This window comes from Mustela putorius, unplaced genomic scaffold (assembly GCF_011764305.1).
Source record: "Mustela putorius furo isolate JIRA1106 unplaced genomic scaffold, ASM1176430v1.1 tig00000253_pilon_pilon_pilon, whole genome shotgun sequence".
NCBI lineage: Eukaryota > Metazoa > Chordata > Mammalia > Carnivora > Mustelidae > Mustela > Mustela putorius.
Genome location: NW_025421329.1, coordinates 7,377,632 through 7,400,347, shown reverse-complemented (window position 1 = coordinate 7,400,347; position 22,716 = coordinate 7,377,632). Strand labels below are relative to the sequence as shown.

Sequence of the window (22,716 nt, the reverse complement as noted above, 5' to 3'; positions counted from 1 at the left end):
GGTGATGCAACATGGAGGCTTAAGTGGGTAGAAGAAGAATAAATGAAACAAGATGGGATTGGGAGGGAGACAAACCATAAGTGACTCTTAATCTCACAAAACAAACTGAGGGTTGCCGGGGGGAGGGGGTTTGGGAGAAGGGGGTGGGATTATGGACATTGGGGAGGGTATGTGCTTTGGTGAGTGCTGTGAAGTGTGTAAACCTGGTGATTCACAGACCTGTACCCCTGGGGATAAAAATATATGTTTATAAAAAATAAAAAAATTAAAAAAAAAAAAGAGCAAGAGGACAAGAACTGAAGAAAGCATGTTTGAAAACCTTTTCAGGGCTGAAATAAAAAAGGTAGCATGCCCTGAGAATTGCTTCATCATGAATAGGCTATCTCATTTCATTGCTTGAGGGCAGAAAAGAAATCATCCTGTATTTTCCACGTTGAAAACAAGAAAACAGAACCTTGGATTGTATTTTTTAAATTTAATGTCAGTTAGCCAACAGGCAGTACATCACGCACTTCAGATGTAGTGCCTAGTACCCCAGTGCTCATGACACGGCCTGCCTTCCTTAATACTCTTCACCCAATTACCCCATACCCCACTCACCACCCCTCCAGCAGCCCTCAGTTTGTTTTCTAGTTAAGAGCCTCTCATCATTTTTTCTCCCTCTCTGGTGGCTTCCCATTTAGTTTTTCCTCCCTTCCTCTACGATTATCATATGGCTTCATTCCTATATGGAACCTAAGAAACAGTGTAGTGTATCATAGTGGATTTTCTTTAAATGATGTTATTTTGATACCATTCCATGTTTGACTGAATTTCACTTTTCCCGAAAAATGACCCATTCCAGTGAGGTGTCCATTTGCCCTGAAGGGACGGGATTCTTTTTTTTTTTTTTAAGATTTTTTATTTATTTATTTGACAGAGAGAAATCAAAAGCAGATGGAGAGGCAGGCAGAGAGAGAGAGAGAGGGAAGCAGGCTCCCTGCTGAGTAGAGAGCCCAATGTGGGACTCGATCCCAGGACCCTGAGATCATGACCTGAGCTGAAGGCAGCGGCTTAACCCACTGAGCCACCCAGGCGCCCGGGACGGGATTCTTCACTCTTGTTCAGTGAGTTAGGATCCTGAAGCAGGTGTCAGGAGAACCTCAGCATGGTTATTGTTCCATAGGTGCCCTTGCTTGGCCTCAGTTTCTTTATCTGTAAAATGATGAGAGATACAAATGCTAACTATTTTTCCAGAAGGTTTTCCAGCTCCACACTTCAATGGCTACAGAAAGCTAAATGTGGTTTAATCTATGAAAGAAGGGGTAAAAATATTTACTTCAACTACTTCATGAAGACACATAACCAAATAGAATGGAAAAAGCAGAGGACTGGAGCTCCAGTAGGACTTGAGTGAAATGCTTTATAATGGCAAATATCATAGGAAGTTCTCTTTTCTATGAACACAGAGGTGAGGGCTGGCCTTTTCATATCCACAAACTTCACTTTTGTCTTTGGATATTTTCATTAATCTTTAATATAGATTTACATTCAGGCTGCCTGATAAGACCTGATTATAAAATTCTGAGAGCATATTCTAATCCTTGATCTCATAATATGCTATCATTTTTTTATTTTGAAATTACATTCTAATTGACATATGATGTTATCTTCATTGCAGGTGAACAGTAGTGATTCAGGAGTTCTGTATGTGACACAGTGCTCATCACAGTAAGTGTACTCTTTTTTTTTAATTTTTTATTTTTTATAAACATATATTTTTATCCCCAGGGGTACAGGTCTGTGAATCGCCAGGTTTACACACTTCACAGCACTCACCAAAGCACATACCCTCCCCAATGTCCATAATCCCCCCCTTCTCCCAACCCCCCTCCCGCCAGCAACCCTCAGTTTGTTTTGTGAGAGTAAGTGTACTCTTAACCTTTATCCCCTATTTCAAACATCCCCCCACCTGGATCCCTCCAGTTTGTTCTCTATATTTGAGGCTTTTTTTTTTATTGTCTTTTTTCCCTTTGTTCTTTGTTTCTGTTTCTTCAATGCCACACCTGAATCAAATCATATGTTAACGTAACACACACTAGCTTTAAGTCTTACCTCAGTTTCTTGGTCAGGGTGAGTTGTGGTGCATAGACCACCAGGTTCAGTCCACAGTGGCTCCCAGGGATCCCCACCCCTGCTATATACCTACCAGTGTATAAACTGAGTGGTTGCTAATGGATTTCTGACCAAGAGAATACAGTCCAAGAGATACTCTTTAACCCCTTTAAGCATTCATGACCAAACATTGTCATTTTCCTGTTACTGACTTGTGTTCCCTCCCTTTCTCTCAAGTATCCCCCAGACTGGGAAAGCAAGCACTGGTGTTTAGAACTGCCTTACATAGAGGCCACAGAGAAAGCAGCCTAGCAAGTGACCAGGCTAATAGCAGAAAGGAACACAAGCTCCCAATTTAGCTTAAACTCAACAAACTGAGTTTCCTTCCCCACTACTCCCATGTAATCCAGAAGGGAACACGAGGAGAGGCCTCCAGGTGTGAACAAAGCCCTGCCCTGGCTGTTTCACTTCCTGACAATCAAAACATCTCTTTGTTGCTGCCAAATTGTTGCTGATAAATCTCTTTTGAGTGGCAAAAGAGATGAACTTTTGTCCACTGGTCTGCTGACATCTTGTTTCTCCGTGGGGTTTTTGGACAAGGGGCCTCAACATCAGCTGGGAGCATGTTGGAAGTGCAGACTCTCAGGTCCATTCCAGACTTACTTAGTCAGAATCTGCATTTTTCCAAGATATGCAGGGGATCAGAGCCTGAGAGGATCTGCCCAAAAAACCACTGTGGAATGTTCCACAAAGAGGAAAGCTAATCGGCCACCTTGATACATCAATGGGGAAGTGGCAGTTAATTCCTGGGCCTTTTTGGCCATTGCTGTCATTCTAGAATCCCCTGAAGGGTTGATTCCCCAGTGGCCCCAGTGGGAACTGTCATGGAAGAAAGGGACACCCTCCAGGCTGGGACTTAGAGCAGCCATGGAAGCTAAGCATGGGCCCAACAGCAGAAACTCCAACTCGCCAAGGCTGAGAGATTGCTCTGGAGCTCTATGTTGTTCTCTTGCTAGATCCTTTTGTGTCAGCTTATGTTATTGGGGATTTTTCTTGTATTGCTGGAACCTGCCCTCTTAGATTCACTGTGGCTATATCTCTAAGTTGTGGCATCCTTGGCTTGTCATTATGCTTCCATGTAATTTTAGACTTCCTCTTTGACTTCTTGGTTGACCCAGTTCTTATTCGGTAGCATGTTCTTTAACCTCCATGGATTCATGATCTTTCCAGGTTTTTTCTTGGGATTGATTTCTAGTTCCATAGCATTGTGGTCAGAAAAAGATGCATAGTATGATGTCCATCTTTTTGAATTTGTTGGGACTTGTTTTGTGTTCTAACCTGTGATCTGTTCTGGAAGATGTTCCATGTGCCCTTGCAAAGAGGGAGTATTCTGCTGTTTTAGGGTGGAATGCTCTGTCTCTATCTGTTCAAGCCAGTATATCACTCAAAGCCATTGATTCCTTGTTGATTTTCAGTTTCGACCATGTCTCCATGAATAGAAGTGGGGTGTTAGATTCCCCACCATATGGTATCACTGTCAAAGAGTTCCTTTAAATGTGTTATTAACTGTTATATGCATTCGGGTGCTCCTATGTTGGGTGTCTAAATATTTAAAATTTTAAATGGTTCTATCTTATTGCGTGGTCTCCATTATTATGATGTAATGTCCTTCCTTGTAGTAAGACTACATATATATATATATACATATATATGTAGTAAGACTCAAGGAAGGACATTACATCATAATGTAATGTAGTAAGACTACATATATATATATATATATATATAGTCTGATTTGTCTGCTAGAAGTATTCCTTGCATTGTTTTGGCATCCATTTGCCTGATAGTTCTCATCTGCTCCCTTTCAATCAGTGCCTAGGTCTACGGGGTCACGGGAGTTCTCCATTTCAGATAAGTCAGTGTAACTGTGTCAATTGAGACTGAGTGTATAAACTGGTGAGTGAGACCACAGACATCAGAATAACATGGACCTAACAACAGTCCTCATGGCCAGCAAGGGGAGTGTGGGGATTCTCTGAGCAAGGATATGGACCATTATCCTGGCCAAAGAGAACCAGTCCCTTCTCCCTCATGCCCCAGCCAGGGAACAGTGGCTACCATGGATCTTACTAAGAGGATGGGCACCTGGAGGGCATTTCTGCCAATGGACTGCTTAAGGAAATGGAGGAGTGATGGAAATCCTAGCTCCTAGGTCAGCAAAGATGTGAATGGAACCAGGCCCAGCTGTGGTCTTCAAGTGACACCTCCCCATTTTATCCCCCACACTCAAAACAAGCAAGGAAAGGAATCCAGAGATCATGGACAAAGATGCCAGGAGGATTCCAGTCTTGGTAAAGGGTGTACCTGGAGAGTCTAGAGGGAGACTGAGGATGGAAAGTCCGGACTGCCCTTCATCCATTTACACACTGTCTTCTTCTTCTTTTTTTTTTTTTTTTAAGATTTTATTTATTTATTTGACAGAAATTACAAGTAGGCAGAGAGTCAGGCAGAGAGAGAGGGAGGAGGAAGCAGGCTCCCTGCTGAGCAAGAAAGCCCGATGCAGAGCTTGATCCCAGAACCCTGAGATCATGACCTGAGCCGAAGGCAGAGGCTTTAACCCACTGAACCACCCAGGCGCCCCTACACACTGTCTTCTTCTGGCTTTGTCCCTTCCACAGGCAGGATTGGATCTCTTTACATGTTTTTCCCCACTTAGTCTTGATGCAATTCCAGAGACTGAACTAGAAAATGGTCAGTTCTAAATACTGGGTCCAAATAAACAAAAACCCCAACACACAAACAAAAACCCATGTCACAAAGGAAGCAAGGCATAGTCCTCTTTGCTTTAGAGCAAAGAAAGGCAGCCCCTCTCCTGGGCAGGACATAGTTCTGGAGAGTGTAAGGAACTGTTAAAGCCTCACCAGTTCAGTGCTTGTTGCTGCTGTTCCTGGGAAAGTACCTGCCACCTCTCCATCTCAGGAGTCCTGAGGGCTGTCTCTGCTGTTTGCCCAAATTGCGTACAGTGAAATGAACCTGTCCTCTGGGAAATGGGACTTGGGGGTGCCACTGGTAGCTAGTGAGGAGGGCTGGCTTCCTCCCACATAGAATAGGTGATGACTCTAAGATCTCTTAGCTCAGGGATGAATAGGACAGTCTGTGCATCTTTTCCATTACTGAAGGAAGTAAAAGAACCAAACCACACTCCTGAGCTAGAAAAGTTTTTTAAAAAAGGAATTTAATATAATACTATTTTAACCTATGAAAAACTATGCAATGCCATTAACTACTGTCCCCCCAAATAAGGAAATAGGTGGGAGGAAGAGGTGTTAAGTAGATGGGATGCACACACCACAAGTACCCCACCTGCTGAGGAAGAATCCTTGCACAGCCACTAGTGACACAGGTTTAGCCATGATGGTGGCTGAGGCCAGTTCTCCTGGTGCTGGAGTTCTGCTAGCCAGCTAGGACCGGGGCTCCAGCTGGCAGGACAGGATGTAGCTAAGGACAAAGGGACACCTGTGAGCTGACCAGCAACTTCACATCAGGAGTCCCTTCCTGGGTTTACCCACATCTGGAGTCTGGCACACCAGCAACAAGGCCGGGGGCTGCCCAGGGAGCCACAGAAGAAGGATTCCTGGAGGCAGGAAGAGTCCACCCTGACCCTCACCCAGCTCCTCCTCGCCTATCATCCTCGCTGAGCCATTCCACAGTTGGAACTAGGCCCTGAATGGATCCTGGGGCTCTAGGGTATACTTCTCAGCAGCCATCTGGAGCAGCATGATGTCCCTGAGGTCTCGGTATTCGTGGGCCAAGATAGAAACACAGGATGCAGACAAAGCATGGGTGGGGAAGCTGCAGGGCCTGGTGAGGGCTGAGCAGCAGGACAGAGGGCCCATCCCGTGTCTTGACACACATGGCCACCCTCCTGCCTGCAATTCATCCATTCCCAACCTCTTCTCAGAGGCAAGTAGAAATAGGCCCTCCTCTGGGAAACTCTCCATGATGCCTTTTCTCCATCCCTACTGACTAACTAGATGGATCTTGTACTTCTTGCTTGACAACCAATCCCAGTAAATGTGAGAGGGAGGAGGTAGAGCCAAGGAACGTTCTTCCCAGAGACATCTCTGATTCCACTGCCTCCCCTTCCCTACAGGAAGTGCCACATATGCTCACCTTATTCTTTTTTTGGCAGTTGATCTCATTCCCTTGGAAAGTGGACAAGCAATGTCCCTCAGAAGGAGTCCCCTGGTTAGTACTAGCACCTTACAGCCACCCCTTCTTAGGCTGCACTTAGGCCAGGACACAGGAGGGGCCCGCTCAGATGCAGACAATGGGGCTGGGGTCTAGGCAAGGCCCTGGGTTCCAGAGAAAGGAGGATGTGGGGGAAGATGAACCAGCTCCAGGTAGGGACACTGCAACACAACCCTTGTGATGACAGAAGGGGGCAGCTGAAGCCTCAGGCAGTCAGGGCTGCTGGGCTACTCAAGTGTTGCTGATGTGCAGCATCCTTCCTTCATTCTCCTCCCACAGGCAAACTCTGGGGGAGAGCCTGCAGACCATTCAGACCGACCTCATGCAGCTTTGCCTTCAGGAAGCTCTGCTGCTTCACCAATCTTGGACACCAGTCTAGGTGCAGCCTCCCTTCCCTCAACACTGAGATGAGTAAGAGATCCCAGCTCACAGGGGTAGCTGTGAGGCTGTAACGAGAGGAGGTTTGCCAAGTACAGAGAGCTCAGGGATCAGTATGGGGGCTCTCTGCTCCCAAACCTCAATTGCTCCACAATTCTCAGGCTCCCCTACCTCCGATAGTCCTCCACTGCAGTATCCAATGTCACCAGGTCAGTGAGGAAAGTGCCAGGATAGGGTATGACACCCAGTGTCATGAGGGGCAGGGTTGGATGAGTCCCTGCACTCTGGTGCCACAAGGACCTTCCCCTGAAAAGGCTTCAGCCTCCTGGCCCACCCCTGCTTCCCACATGGGGAGCAGCAAGGACCTTTAGTAGTTTGCCTTCAGTTTCCTTTCTCCTTGCCAGACCAGAACATCAGACTCCTACTGATCGCCCCCAGGACCTCCTTGGTGAAAATCAGGGTATGGAGCCCTGGGCCCCTCCATGGCCACAAATGCATTCTGTATGCAGCTTTCTAGACCCTCCTCCTGGTCATTGGGAAATAAGAAATGTAGGAAATGTGGCAACAGGAGGTGGAGCTGGAGTTGCAGTTCTCACCTTTCCTGATTTGGAGGCTTCCAGCTCTCAGGGCAGAGCCCCTCTCCTCTGACCTTGGAGGCCCTATACCTCAAGCACACTCAACTCTTTGGCAGCCTCCTCAGGGTTCTCTGCAGGTTCCTTACCAGGGCAACTCCTGTAGGGCCAAGGACAAGTTCCTTGAGGCCAGAATACCCTACGTCCACTTGCTCCCACTGTCTTTGACGTCAGACCCTCCAGACCCTAGACATCTGACCTAAGCCCACTGATATTGATGCTCCATTATCCTGAAGCATGCCTCGAGCCCTTCCAGAACAACAATATCAGCTACCACATTTAGTGGTAGACATAAGGTGGACATGCTACCTTGATGAGTAGTTTCTTGCAGTGTGGGTTGTCTTGAGCACACAGCTTTTTTTTTTTTTTAAGATTTTATTTATTTATTTGAGAGAGAGACAGTGAAAGAAATCATGAGAGGTGAGAAGGTCAGAGAAAGAAGCAGACTCCCCATGGAGCCAGGAGCTCAACTCGAGACTTGATCCTGGGACTCCAGGATCCTGACCGGAGCCGAAGATAGTTGCCCAACCAACCGAGCCACAGATTTTTAACAATTTGAAAGCTCTTCCTGAATAGAGGGAAAGAAGGTAGGATCAGTGTAGGAATAATGGGACAGGGGAGAGTGCAAGGCCCTTTTCCTTGGGAAGCCCTACATGTCAAAATGCATAAATGAGGGTTTTCTCTGGGCTCCTCTGAGCACTAAGATCTCTGTAGGACAGAGGAGGGAGTTCTCCTGGGGGTCATCCTGGGCATCCCTTCCTGGATTAATTGAGCAACTCTGTTTGGGGGATTTTGGTTTCCCATGGGCAGAGAGTTCAGTGGCTGTCAAGTGAACACGTGAGAATGTTGAATTCAGCTCAGCACAGGGTGGGACATGAGGAAAATTGATTAGTAAAGCAGGAGCCTCCTGGCCTATTCCCCAGGAGGCTGAGAGAACTGGCCCCAGGCCTGGGTCCTTTGGTTAGGGTTGGCGGCCTCCCAGGAGGTCCAAGCTGACTGAGGGGGTAAAGGGAAGGCTTATGGGAGATCCCTCACCTATCCTGGTCTCTCCATGGAGAGAAGCCTCCTCACCTTTAAACTTTCTCCCATGTCCTGTTCAGGTGGTGAATGGAGACACTCTGCAGAGCTGCGAGGATGGCATGCAGGGAGGAGTAGTTCCCCAGGATCTGACAGACCTGAGGGAAGGAAGAGAAGGAGCTGTCAGGGGGAGAGCAGGAGCCCCATCTGCTCTAGAGCTTCAGTCTCCCCTCAGTTTACAGCTCCCCTCTTGGATGAAGCAGGTATCCAGGAACCTGCAGAAGGGGACAGGTAAGCCCTAAAGAGTAATACTGCTGGGGAGAGGGAGGATTTTCCCATTGCACCATGCAAGTTAAGGTCAGCCTGCCCCCAGGAGGAAGAGCCTAGGGACTGCATGGTCCCTAGATCTTAGACCAGGGATTTCAACCCTAAGAAATGATAGAGAGAGAAGAGCTATTCTGGAGGCTCAAGAGAGCAACTCAGCTGGGCCTCTCATAGCAAAACTTGGCTACCTTGATTCAGTGCTCCACCACCACAGCCTTGTCCCAGGCGTCATGCTTGGTTTGCCAAAGCAGGTGGTATGACACAGTTGGCCATATCATTAAAGTGGGCAAATGTGGCCTGGACTGTGGATGTCAGTTGCTCATTGCCAGGCTTGTTCCTCCTGGACCAGTCAGAGCCCAGGGACTGGTGGGGCAGCACTTTCTTGAACAGCCCCTAGAGGACAGGGGCAGGAGAGCTGGGTCTAGGGCAAGTAGAGTGAGCAGTCTGCATAAGATTTAAGAGGGCACCAAAATCTCAGTAATTAAAATAAGTAATATTTTAATATGATAGGCTTCTCAAAGGCAAAATTAATGCTAAATAAATCCATGGTGAACATTATTAAAGTTTTAAATAATTACCAGTGTTCAGCTGAGCCTTATTGGAGCCTAAGGTAAAAGGAAAAATGTGTACCACTATAAATATGTTTTTATGGATTTTTAAAGGTTAATTTTTTTCAAGAAAATTTAAGCTTTGAAAAAAGAGCATCTCAATATCAAACAATCAAAGTTTTAAAACTCACTATTAGCTTAAATATTTTTGCTTAAAACACAGAATGCATTATAATTTTATTTTTCTGCTTTAATGGAACAAATTCAGCATTTTCAAAATCTTCTTTGCTTATCTCATTTTCAATTGTGAGAACTGCAATGCTTGACAATTTCTCTTGACAAAGTAACAATCTTTTAGATATATTTTCAAGGCCACTAGTTCACAAATACAGTTCTAATCTAACTTTAACATTATAAAATGGATTCTTACCTGGCTTTCCATTTTAAGAAACTCTCTCTGTATCATGTCTCAAACCAATTAGTAAGCAAAGGTAGTATACTACCAGGAAAGGTACAAGAACACAGAGAAACAGACTTTGGGGTGCATGGCTTGCAAGGTGTGCTGAAAGTTGCCAGTCAATCAGGAGCACAGAACTTTCTGGGAGGATGCAGTATCTATGTTAAGCACTCAGGAGCAACAGTACACTGGAGGAATTTTAAATTAATCTCAGAAGGAATCAATGACCTAAATGTGAAGCATATGCACTATAGAATTTTTAGAAGGAAGACAGAAAATCTTTGTGATTTTGGCTTAAGCAAAGATTCTTTAGACAGGACACCAAAAGCACAATCCATAATAAAAAAAATTATACACTAGGCTCTATAAAAACTAAAAATTTTTCCTTTTTGAAGAACAGAAGGGAAAAAGACAAGTCAGAGATGGGGAGAAAATATTTCCAAGTCACATGACTGATAAAGCATTTAAATCTGGAATATACAAAGAACTTTGAAAATTCAATATTAAGGAAACAAACAACTGAATTAAAAATATGGTCAATCAGAGGTCTCGGGTCAAAATGGCAAGCAGGCCTGCCATTGCAGCATCAAGCCAGTGGCTGGAAGGTATTCGAAAATGGTACTACAATGCTGCAGGGTTCAATAAACTGGGGTTAATACGAGATGATACAATACATGAGAATGATGATGTGAAAGAAGCCATAAGAAGGCTACCTGAGAACCTTTATAATGACAGGATGTTTCGCATTAAGAGGGCACTGGACCTGACCATGAGGCATCAGATCTTGCCTAAAGAGCAATGGACGAAATACAAGGAGGATAAATTCTACCTTGAACCGTATCTGAAAGAAGTTATTCAGGAAAGGAAAGAGAGAGAAGAATGGGCAAAGAAGTAATCATGGAGTTGAAAACTGTCATTGCATCTGCCCTCACGTATTTTTAAGAAGTTGAATAAAGCTGAAATGTACAATTTAGAACTATCTGAGCTGCAAATGTATTGCTTTAAATAAATATCTATTATGATTACTAAAAAAAAAAAATATGGTCAATCAATTCAAACATACAGACTGCCAAAGATGTACGGATGGCAAATAGCGCATGAAAGATGTTCAAGATCATTAGTCGTGAGTGAAATGCAAATTAAAACCACAGTAAGATATCACTACTACTGAAATGAAAGGACTGATCATACTAAGTGTTAGAGAGAATGTAAAGTAACTACAACTGTCATACTGCTGGTGAGAATGTCAACCCTTACGGGAAGCAGTCTGGCCATTAAACATAGAACTTTACACGATTCAGCCATCCCATTCTCAAGAGACAGGAAAGCACCTTCACATATGAAGACTTGTACACAAATGTTTACAGTAGCTTTGTTTATAGCCAAACACTAGAAGCAACCCAAATGCCCATCAACAACTGACTGGATAGACAAAACTATGGTGTACCTATACAATGGAATGCTATACTACTCAGAAATGAACTATTAATAGGTGCGCCAACACAGAAGAATCTCAAAATAATTAAATAGCGTGGAAGAAGCCAAACAAAGAATCATGCAGTGTATACTCTTCTATTTCTGTAAGATTCCAGAAAATCAAACTAATCTAAATGACAAAAAGCAGATCGGTGGTGACCTAGGGACTAGGCAGGGGGTGGGAAAAGGGCATAAGAAAACCATTGGGAATGATGGTTATGTTCACTACCTTGATTGTCATAATGATTTCACAGGTAGACACCTATGTCAAAACTTCTCACAGTGAACATTATCTACATATAACAATTATTGTATGTCAGTTATACTCCCCAAAAGGAGCTTCCTTTTTTAAAAAGGAAAACACAGAGCAGGTGGTCTGGAAGTGACTAAGTGAAAGATCAGGAGGACAGAGGTTGTGTTCAGATAAAAGTCTGTATGGTGACAAGGGTGCAAAAGATGAAGTCAGGAAACCATGGAGGATGAAGGGTCAAGTTACTGATGGGTAACTTGGCAAGAATGGAAAGGACTCAGAAACAACTAAGCCATTAAAAAAATAAAATAAAATAAAATAAAATAAATAAGACAAGTAAGCAGATCAGGAGGCATGGCAGTAATGAGGACAGACAAGAGTTAGTCAGGGGAGAGGTTTCCACAGAGAGGGTGGTAGATGAGGTCTGGAATGGGCCTTGGAGAAAAGACAGACCATGATCTCACTCCCACAAACCTGGGGGAAACAAGCCTGAGAGAAAAGCCAGGTTTCAAAGAACCAAGGAGGTGGGTCCAAGAGGCTGAGGCTCTAGGGTTGTTACGTAGCCCAGTAAGAGGATTTCCAGAGGTCAGGGACAAAGTGGGAAGGAGGGTAAGAAATGCAAGGCAATGATTTTGAAAGCACCCCAGAGATGACCCTGGGAAGACACCTAGTGGATCAAAGGGGCATTAGGCCCAGCTACCACCTGGTGGACACCAAGGCAGGGACCCTATAGTTCGGCCTGGATGTGATGCTTCTCTGAGGGACCCTTACTTTAAAGTGCACAGGAGACCCTGCTCCCTCAGGAACACGGGCTTGTGCTGTGTCCTCACTATGGGTGACCCAAGAAGGGCTGTCGGGCTCAGGGTTCCAAGAGTAGTTAGAGCCCAGTGAGCTGTAGAAACTTTGAGAAGAGCCTACTCAGAATCTGTGTGCACATCCCAAGCACTGTCAGGCCAATGGGCAGCCCAAGGTATAAAGCAAGGGATGCTCTTAAAAAGTCATAAACAAATCTGCAGCTTAATTATCCACTGGCTTTTATATTATAATTAAGAACCTGGTGGAGCAAACTAGATTAAAAATGACTCCTATAAACACCCCATATGAGGTACTATGTGTATTTTCCATTTGAGCCCAACCGTTTAAAACCAAGGGCTATTTATTTAGAAGATTTTTGATATTAAACATCTCCGGTACAAAATAAATCCTTTCACCCCCAGCAAACATTTATTGCACTACAGGCACAGCACTGTTCCCTGAATGGGACAGGACCTCTGCTTCCTAGAGGCTCACGAGCAGTAAACCCTCTTCAAACAAAGAACACAGAGAACTTGAATCTGCACTGATGAGGCATGGGCACATGGAAGGGGGCCACAGCCTGCCCCTGCACCAGACAGCCTTGGTTGACTGATGTGCCGCTCCTATCATCTCTTCACATGCTGGCAGCTCTCATTATTACAGAGGTAAGACTTCAAGTGCCCATTCTTGTCCCCCAGGATGTACTGGCCTAAAATTGACTTTCAGAAAATCTCCCCATTCATAATTAGTCACGGGAATTTATGAACAGCTGAGTAGCACGTTTGCAGACATCATGGCTGGTGAGTGTTCTGTTGGCCGCTTCCCTCGTCTTATTCTCTAAACCTCACTTGAAGCTGTATGTCTAGATGCCTGGAATCATGAAGGGTGTTCATTTCACGTTACAACACTACAACTCCCAACAGGCTTCCACATTCAGAGGCTTATATATAGCAAGCAACCAGGCTTAAAACCCTTAAGCACAGAGAAACTTATAGACTATATTCTCCCTCTAAAAAGAGTTTAGAGAGAAACAGAACCTCTCTCCTTGCTCTGGACAAAACAAGACAGCAGGATAAGAAACTGACTTCAAACACTGCCACTTGATGTTTTAAATTAACTTCTTCTGTGTCTGTATAAAACCTGGCTATCCAGTAGGTCTGAAAACTTTTTTTTTTTTTAAAAAAAAAAAAAAGGTCTGAAAACTTTTAAGTCTTGCAGGATATAGCAGTTGCTTTTATTTTAGATTTCTATACTTAGGAACATTATTTGTAGTGTGGGGAAGAAGCATACCGAATCAGTGGTGTGTCAACCCAGTTTCTAACCCAGTATTCCAGAGCATCCTGGCCACTATCAGCCACAGTGACATTTAATCAAGAAATTTATACAGTAGTGTTCTTCAGATCAGATCAGAACTATTAGATAGCTAGAATATAAAAGATCTAAAATAAGGAATATTAGATACTTAGAATGTCTGGAACTGACTAGCAAAAAGCTTCCTGTCCTAGCCTCAAGAGGTTTCACGGAAGTCAAGAAGATACCGAAGCTATGGTAATATTTAAGGCACATTCCTTTCCCTTTGAAATCTGCTGTTTCCTTATAGTTTCTTAGTTTCCATAGCAAAACTTGGTCAAGACCCTGATGATATGTAGATGCCATTTTTTAATAGATGAGAATTCTATTTTTTTTTCATTTATTTATTTTCAGCATAACAGTATCATATTTTTTCACCACACCCAGTGCTCCATGCAGTCCATGCCCTCTATAATACCCACCACCTGGTACCCCGACCTCCCACCCCCCCCTCCACTTCAAACCCCTCAGATTGTTTTTCAGAGTCCATAGTCTCTCATGATTCACATCCCCTTCCAATTTACCCCAACCTCCTTCTCTCTAACTCCCCATGTCCTCCATGCTTTTTGTTATGCTCCACAAATAAGTGAAACCATATGATAATTGACTCTCTCTGCTTGTCAGCATAATCTCTTCCAGTCCCATCCATGTTGCTACAAAAGTTGGGCATTCATCCTTTCTGATGGAGGCATAATACTCCATAGTGTATATGGACCACATATTCCTTATCCATTCATCCGTTGAAGGGCATCTTAGTTCTTTCCACAGTTTGGTGACCATGGCCATTGCTGCTATAAACATTGGGGTACAGATGGCCCTTCTTTTCACTACATCTGCATCTTTGGGGTAAATACCCAGGAGTGCAATGACAGGGTCATAGGGAAGTTCTATTTTTAATTCTTGAGGAATCTCCACACTGTTCTCCAAAGAGGCTGAACCAACTTGCATTTCCCACCAACAGTGTAAGAGGGTTCCCCTTTCTCCACATCCTCTCCAACACATGGATGTCATTTTAACAAATCTAAAAAAACTGGGAAGAATGGAAGAACGTGAGGTCAAGAAAATGGATAGAATTGCTAATCCACAATCTCTTTTTGGCAATTTAAAAATCCAATGCGCTATGATAACTAAAGCATTTTGTGTGGAATTTCCTAGTGGGCAGGACCTGACTGTATCTAAACTCCTGTGGTGGTAACACCCAACCAACCTGAGACTATTCTGGCTTCAGTTATCCCACTGGCGCTGAATATTCATCCCTTAGGCTACAGAAATAAGACTCCTCTTGGTTATAGGGTGTTGTCCAGTCCCCTGGGGTGTATTATATAGACATCCACATCAGGTTAATGTTTGCTGAACATCAAATTCCACACTACCATTCTAAAAATCTGAAAAATTCTGATTCCAAAGGACACTTAACCTGATGATCATCATAAAAGGTATGTTGACTTGTCTAACCATCAACTTCTACCCAGATTGAAAAATCAGGCAAAGATACATGCATCTGGAAGGAGCCAGTCTGATTCAAGTACTAAGAATAAAAGCATCAAAACAAGGATGATTTTATATGCAAATGCTCAAATGTCAACATCCTGAAACATGACTCTGACCCTGTTATCCAGCCAGCTTGTTCTATGCACAAGATAAACTAGCTTCTTCTACACACCAGACTAGATAAACAGCACCTGCTCTTAGGCTGGCTCAGGAGACTAGCACTCTGCAGTCCCCATCCAAGAGTCACTGCTCTCGGTCAGACACTATTAAACTGGGTAAAAAAAGCTGCTTGTACCTGCACTCTTAACCAGTCATGTGGTAACAGTAGCCAGAGTTAAGGTAATCCCCTACACTACCTCCTACATGCATCAAGTCTCACAGCACAAATAGCAAATGAATTTCTACACCCAGTCCCAGTAAGGTTATCCAAGCTGAGGGGGGCCTATTACTCTGCAGACATTTTACAGTACTCTCTGTAGCAAACGAGGATGTTTTTCATAGACAGGACATAAGCAGAATGGACGGATTATATCTAGCACAAATACACAATTCTGAATGCACTTATTCTCATTTTTATCCATTCCTGAAACACCATGGAGCATTAGAAGTTTCTACGATTCCTCTTCAGATTTACTTACTGTTTGATTTTTAAGTTTTTACCTTAAATACACAACATCAAATATCAATTAACAGAAATGCTATCAATAATGCTATAATTTAAAGGATTATTTGAAAGATTTAAAGACTAAGGCATTTACCTTCAAGTAATGATTTACTCATTCAGTTCAGTAGATGTGTTTATTATATATACTTCACCAAATGGTTCTGTTTATAGAAGGGTCCGTTGTATTTTTCACATAAGTAGGACTAAATGAAATTTGGGATTCTGAATTTTGAAATATCCACTGAACGTGCCATGTTCTTTCAGGTCCCAGGTCTTTCACAGATCAATCTCCCATCTAGGAAACCCTTTCCACACTTCTATATCAAGGCTCGGGTAGAGATTACCTCTCTTGAAGCCTTCGTCAAGTCCTCTGAAGAGAATTGTTCAACTTTCTTCATTGCTACCACTAGTACATTTTTCATAGTGGCAATACTGTAATTTTTTTTTCTCACTTATCCCCCACCCTGGCAATCAGCTTATACAAGTATGGTGAGATATTCTTTGTTTCTGCCCCAGAATTTTTGTTTCTTCCTCAATAGGTATTTGAATGAATGAATAATTAGAGAGTTAAGATCCCATTATGAGGTTACATTCTTCTCAATATGATCATCTGGCAAGGAGGAAAACAGGGGGAACTGTCAGTCTTCAAAGGTGCAAAGACCAAACCAGACAGTTTCTGTTTCTTTAAACAGAAAGCAGGAGTCACAGTCAATAGCACAAATTACACGAGTTGTGCCATGAATAGTACATTGAGAGGAGACATGGTTAAGTGTCAACGGCTGCACAGAAAGGACAGTGGTGCTAATGTGGCTTTATTTCAAGTTCCCTCCTGCTGCCACACCCCAAACTTTCAAACAAAGGAACTCTGCATCAGTGAGAAAGTCTTGGAGACCAAGATATTTTTGTAAGGGGAAAAAAAAAAAAGAAAAGTTACTTAAAAATATTCCGGATCAAATATTTCTGAAACAATTTGGTGCACAGGAATCCCCTGGAGCTCCTGTTAAAAATGCAGACTGATTTGGTAGGTCTGGCTGGGGCCTGACATTCTGCATTTTCAAACAAGTTATGAAGCTGTTGATGTTGGTCTATAAACTATCCTTTTTAAGGAGCACTTGTGGCACAAGGATAGATATTCTGTTTTCCTCCAAAACCCAGGTGTGACTTATCTTACATTTAACCAGCATGCCCTTGTTACCATTCCTTGTTGTAACCTAATCTTGATGGTGCTAATTATATAAAACATCACTGAAAAGTCAACTGGAAAAAATCTATGATTTTAGAAATCTTTAAATTTTCTTACCTATACTCTGGTAATACCACTGAAAGAAAATTTATGCAGGTAGAAATTGCCTTATTTTCTATGAAACAAATGTAAAAAATTGTTAAGATACACAGACAAAATAAACTACACACTTCGTAGTAGTACTCTGTGTGTGTGTGTGTGTTTCAGAAAAGAAAAGAAAAAAGCTATTTCTAATAACATAAACGCACACTTGACACTGTAGCACATGCGACAGTGTCTTACTAGCCCCAAACAACTTTCCTTCCCCGAGTGCCTTAAAAGCATCACTGTTCCAAGTTTAAGTCCTCCTCAAAAGAAAAAAAAAAAAACTAGAATGATCATTTTCTCATAATTAAATCTTAGCCATTGCTTAAGTTTGTATTAAAGGAATAATTTCTCATAGGCCAGATTCCCCAGGTTTCTACTTTTCACCTTCTACTTTCTCTTCCATTATCATCATTATTAGTCTCTGGACAAGGACCATTATCAAGAAGAAAGATGAATGACCAGGAGGATAAGGAATGACAAAATGAAATTGCTGTCAAGAATTTCTTGAAATTTGTAGCTAAAATAAGTTTAGGATTGCAATTAGGAATTCCATGCCCTTGACCCCACACATTGGACGATACAATAAGGAATGAATGTATGATATACAAGAGTATTTGGCAAATAAAAGCAACTTTAAAAAATGAACTTTTTTCTTTTTTTCCCCCACTCTGCAATAAGTTTTGACAAGTTACTCTCGGGTCATAAGATTCTTTGTACTTTCTCTGCAACCACCTTTTTAAGAAATGTAGAAATCCAAAAATTCATCAAAATATACTTCTTGGTACTGATAACACATTTGACCATAACAAATCCCCGTTCTAGGTTTATCCAAGCTAACAGCCTAACATTGTGAAAGATGAAGGAAAAACATGTATACCCAGATCTCTTGAATAAGCATATTTCCTGGAAGCTCATCAACTGCCTCCTCTATCTGGGCCAGCCTGAGGTTTTGTTTTGTTTTCATTTTCTTGTCTTAACTTTCCCCTGGTCAGTAACATATCCTTGTCTTACTTCATTTGTTCTCCTTTGAGAACCGTGAACATGAACTGTGAAAATCTCCTGAGAAAAGTCATGAGAGGTAAATTTCTGTTAGATGCGGGGGCTTAAAATGGCACAGACTCCTTGCTCTGCCTTGAGGCTTTTCCATCCTCAGCCTTGTGCCCATGGTGCCGCCTCACCATCCCTCCCATGGCAGGCACCACTCTTCACAGGAGCCTTTCTGGGCCTGCTTTCTACTTTTTCTGGGCCACCTCACCACTGCTCTGATGCTCTCTCTACCACATGTTCTGTCGTCTTCCCAGCCCTTGCCTGTTGCTGAAGTCATCTTCACCTTTGCTCATTTAAAGGCGGTATTCCCTCCACCAGAGCGTCAGCCCCATAAGAAAAAGAACACTTCTGTCTTTTCTCTGAAGCATCCTCAGCACCAAGAGAATCACTGGCACACAGCATGTGCTCAAATAAATACTCAGGAGAAGAATTATGCAGGCTTTTTCCTCGGACAACTGTTTTGAGTATTACACGTATCCTAATATTTGCTATGGTCCTCTGTTCGTGTTAACATAAAGTGGACCTGGTCTTTCTTAACATGTCATTTATGTAACAATATTTACATAAAATCCTCTGTGTGGGCACTTAACATAAAGTTTTTTTGGTTTTTTTTTTAACATGTTATTTATTTAACAATACAGACATTAAAGATAGGCAGGCAAAAGAGAGTGGGCAGCAGGCTTTGCTGAAAGAACCGGGGCTCGATCCCAGGATGAGGCTCCCAGGCGCCCCGTGTGGGCACTTTTTAAAACCCTAGGCCCGGTGAGTCCTTCCAGTCCTTTTCTTGCCTTGTGGGTTCACGCTTCCTGAGTGAGCGGCACACCAGTGACTCAGTATCCTACTTTCTCATGCATTCTCCACCAAGGGCACCAGGCACCCCAGCTGCATTCTGCGATCATCTTTTGATCCCATCCTGCCATTGGGTTTTAAAACATTGAACAGAAGATGCTGAGAGAATCACTCCACACATTCAGAACAGATCTTATATGGACTAGATGAATGCTTGCCATGCCAACTATTCTTCAGACCTTAACTTTAATCAGGAAACTAGTGTGGCACTGAATCATGTTTCTCAGCATTCCAAAATACTTCTCCGTCTCCTTGACTTGGGTTTATTTTCTTAATATGCAACAGAGAAAAATATCTTTTTAATATAAAGAAAACTAAAGAACACAGCAAGATGACCTGTATATATCTAGACACGTGAATGCTGTTAGTAGCCACTAGTAGTCTCCAACTTGTTCTGAGGTCAGGCCTATCATCATCACCACTTCTGGATAAAAGTTTTCAGGTTTATAAAATGGATGGACTTTAAAGACACTCAAAATAAACTCAATATGGTTTGGCTGTGAAACATCTTGCCCAAAGTCTGAGCTATTAAAACATTCCCAAATGGACAGACTCTTATACAACAACTCAAAGGCTACATCACCCATGCTGATGCTTCTTTTTGTACCAAATATTGCAAGGACCACTGTGTACGCATTAAACTCTCTGAAATAAAGAAAAGTAAAGCCCCACATGACCATCTGTGTCAAATGTTAAGCCTGTCCCTCAGAAAGTCCCACATGAAGCCTACCCTTGCTGAGGCAAATACATTATGGCATTTCCACTGCAGCTGATATTCTAAGCTACACTACTGGGAATGCCACATAAGTGATTGACATCTTGTTTGTACTTCCACTGGAGAGTAAAATAAAAATTTTTTTCAAGAAAGCTACACAGTGTGAATAAATATTACTGTTCTGAGAAACACATGGCTCTCTTCAATGCTCAGTGCTCAGCTGCATCTATATGGTAATCCATTATAGCACACTTGAAATCGAAATTAGGTATTACTACTGATCGGCACATCAAGGAATCTGTCATTCTTTTAACTGATTATACATAGTGCTTTTTTCTTCAGAACCTACTGCATGACCAGGAATACTGCAAAACATAAGCTGCACTTTATACAAGATGCCTCAGTGTACTTTAAAACTGCTGATCTTTCTCTAATTTGTGTAGGAAACCTTTTTTCCCCACATTATTACCAGATGATTGCAACATATCCCAGTTGATTCACACTTGATTTCAATTCCACTTAGAAAGGTAGGATGATGAAGAATGAGGACAAGATCATATCCTAACTCATGTGAGGTAATCTACCAAAACAATGGCCAAAGAAACTTGTTCTATCCAGAAGTAGGGAGCACGGGGTGCAACTCTCCCTGACTAGCCACATGACACAGGGTATGAGATAAATGAAGTGTTGACTAGGGAAAAAATAGGGAGCTTGGTTTAAAAGAACAATAAGTCATAGTTACTTGATCTTTTGAGTAATAAAATGTCAGAAACATTCTGACAACTGGGCAGTGGGTTTAAAGGGAATGCTAGGAGAATCTGGCCATAAGGACAGTCTTGTTTTAGGCAGACTCACAGCAGGAAGAGGCTGGAAACATGGATGCTTCAAATAAGACTGACAGAGAGGGCACCTTGTTCTTCAGCTGTCATGGGCCTAACAACACATCTCTTACTAACCATGACTCCATCTTCCAGTTTGGACAAAATACCTGCATTGAACTCTGGGTGTCAACACTTGTTTCACAACCTAAAATTTCACAGAAATGAGCTAACAGAAGGACCTGCATCATGTTAAACGTAAGATGACTATGTTTTTAGCTAAAAAGGGAGTAAGTACTTCTCTTCATTTATGGCAACACCTTCCAGAAGAGTACATTATCTATCTGATCACTAGTCATGCTGTTCCTGAGCAAGGAAAGCACAGCTCCATGTTGTTACATCTTCTTCAGCTTTTAAGACCCAACTGAACCATTACCTCTTCAGAAGGGCCCACTTCAACCATACCTCTCACCACACCCCTCTAAGTTTAGTTCACATATATAGGCAGACACACAAGGAAATGCCTCAGCTGAAGAAAGGTGCCCACACTCTAACATGGTGGAAACACAGAACCTGGTAAGTAGGTACATGATAAAGATAACTGAATGTGGAATTGTGCTTCTAAATTACAGTAAAACTTAATGCTTGATTACATCATCACTTGAGAGGCAATACTTTTCTCATTTAAGGTAAAAATGAATGAACATGGTGGAAACACAGAACCTGGTAAGTAGGTACATGATAAAGATAACTGAATGTGGAATTGTGCTTCTAAATTACAGTAAAACTTAATGCTTGATTACATCATCACTTGAGAGGCAATACTTTTCTCATTTAAGGTAAAAATGAATGAAGGAAAATATTTCAAAAGAGAGACTAAAATACAAGACAAAGACACCTAAAGGAAATATGGAATGTAATAAAAATGGAGGGACACCTAATTTCTCCCTCCTATATTTTAGGGTCAACCAATACTAAAATGTTGAAAAGTACATTAAGCAATTAAAATCCAGAAAGGGGGACGCCTGGGTGGCTCAGTTGGTTAAGCAGCTGCCTTCGGCTCAGGTCATGATCCCAGCGTCCTGGGATTGAGTCCCACATCGGGCTCCTTGCTCCGCAGGGAGCCTGCTTCTCCCTCTGACTCTGCCTTCCACTCTGTCTGCCTATGCTCGCTCTCGCTCGCTCTCTCTCTGACAAATAAATAAATAAAATATTTAAAAATAAAATAAAATAAAATAAAATCCAGAAAGGGTAACGGGTCTCATCTACAACCAAAACACTTACAGAAATTACTTCCTAAAGCACATATAGAATTGCAAGGAGTCATGGGTTTGGTTGGGGTGGGGTGGGGTGGGGGAGTAGTGCTCCTCCCATGAAAGCAGAACATATCCAGAATATGTAAGAAAGGAGGGAAGCGTCCTAGACAAACATGGAGATTCCACCTTCTGAAAGAGATTTGCTGAAATAGGGTAATTTTTTTTTATTTATTTTTTTATTTTCAGCATAACAGTATTCATTATTTTTGCACCACACCCAGTGCTCCATGCAATCCATGCCCTCTATAATACCCACCACCTGGTACCCTGACCTCCCACTCCCCGCCCCTTCAAAACCCTCAGATTGTTTTCCAGAGTCCATAGTCTCTCATGGTTCATCTCCCCAGAATTTCTGAGTCATGTTCTTAAAAGATTCAGTAGGACAATGAATCTTTTTTAAGGTCTAGGAAAATAAAATGGTGATGCACAAATAAGTAACAGGTGGAAATCAGAAAATATTACATGGAGATGAAACATGGAAGGCATGAATCTAGAGTCGACCACAGAGTCCTCCACTGTAACCCTGTGTGTCACAAGACCTCCTTGGAACTAGATAGGTTGAACAGAGAAAAAATCTACATAGAGCATGCTTAAAGTTGTAAATTCTGTATCTAAATAAAAATCCTACACAACCCTATAAAAGCAGAATATGAAGAAACAAAAATCAGGCCCATAGTCTTTTTCTCTGAAACATTAAGCTCCAGAAGACACTGTGGCCAATGGCTCACTGTAGGCCAAGCCAAGGGCAATGGTATTCCATGGGCAATGGAATACCATCTATATGGAGAAGAGAAATTCTGAAGTAGACCAGGTGCTTATGTAAGAATCCAGTACATCATAAAGTTAGCTAACAAAATTTAGAATTTTAAGGGAAAAAAGATAATGATTCAGAAATAGTCAGATATATTTGTTTG

The 22,716-nt window shown here is 42.4% G+C and overlaps 1 protein-coding gene across 1 annotated transcript; it reads left to right on the top strand.

The window, feature by feature from the left end:
- Positions 1–10,260: 10,260 nt before the first annotated feature.
- LOC101684609 (cytochrome b-c1 complex subunit 7-like) lies at positions 10,261–10,740 on the top strand. The gene has a single exon (XM_045078481.1). The coding sequence runs from the start codon at positions 10,261–10,263 to the stop codon at positions 10,594–10,596; it is 336 nt and encodes a 111-aa protein (XP_044934416.1). The 3' UTR covers positions 10,597–10,740.
- Positions 10,741–22,716: the final 11,976 nt, after the last annotated feature.

What these genes read in the sequence shown, in the direction of transcription:
- LOC101684609 (XM_045078481.1), top strand. Translation starts at nt 10,261, where the DNA reads ATGGCAAGCAGGCCTGCCATTGCAGCATCAAGCCAGTGGCTGGAAGGT.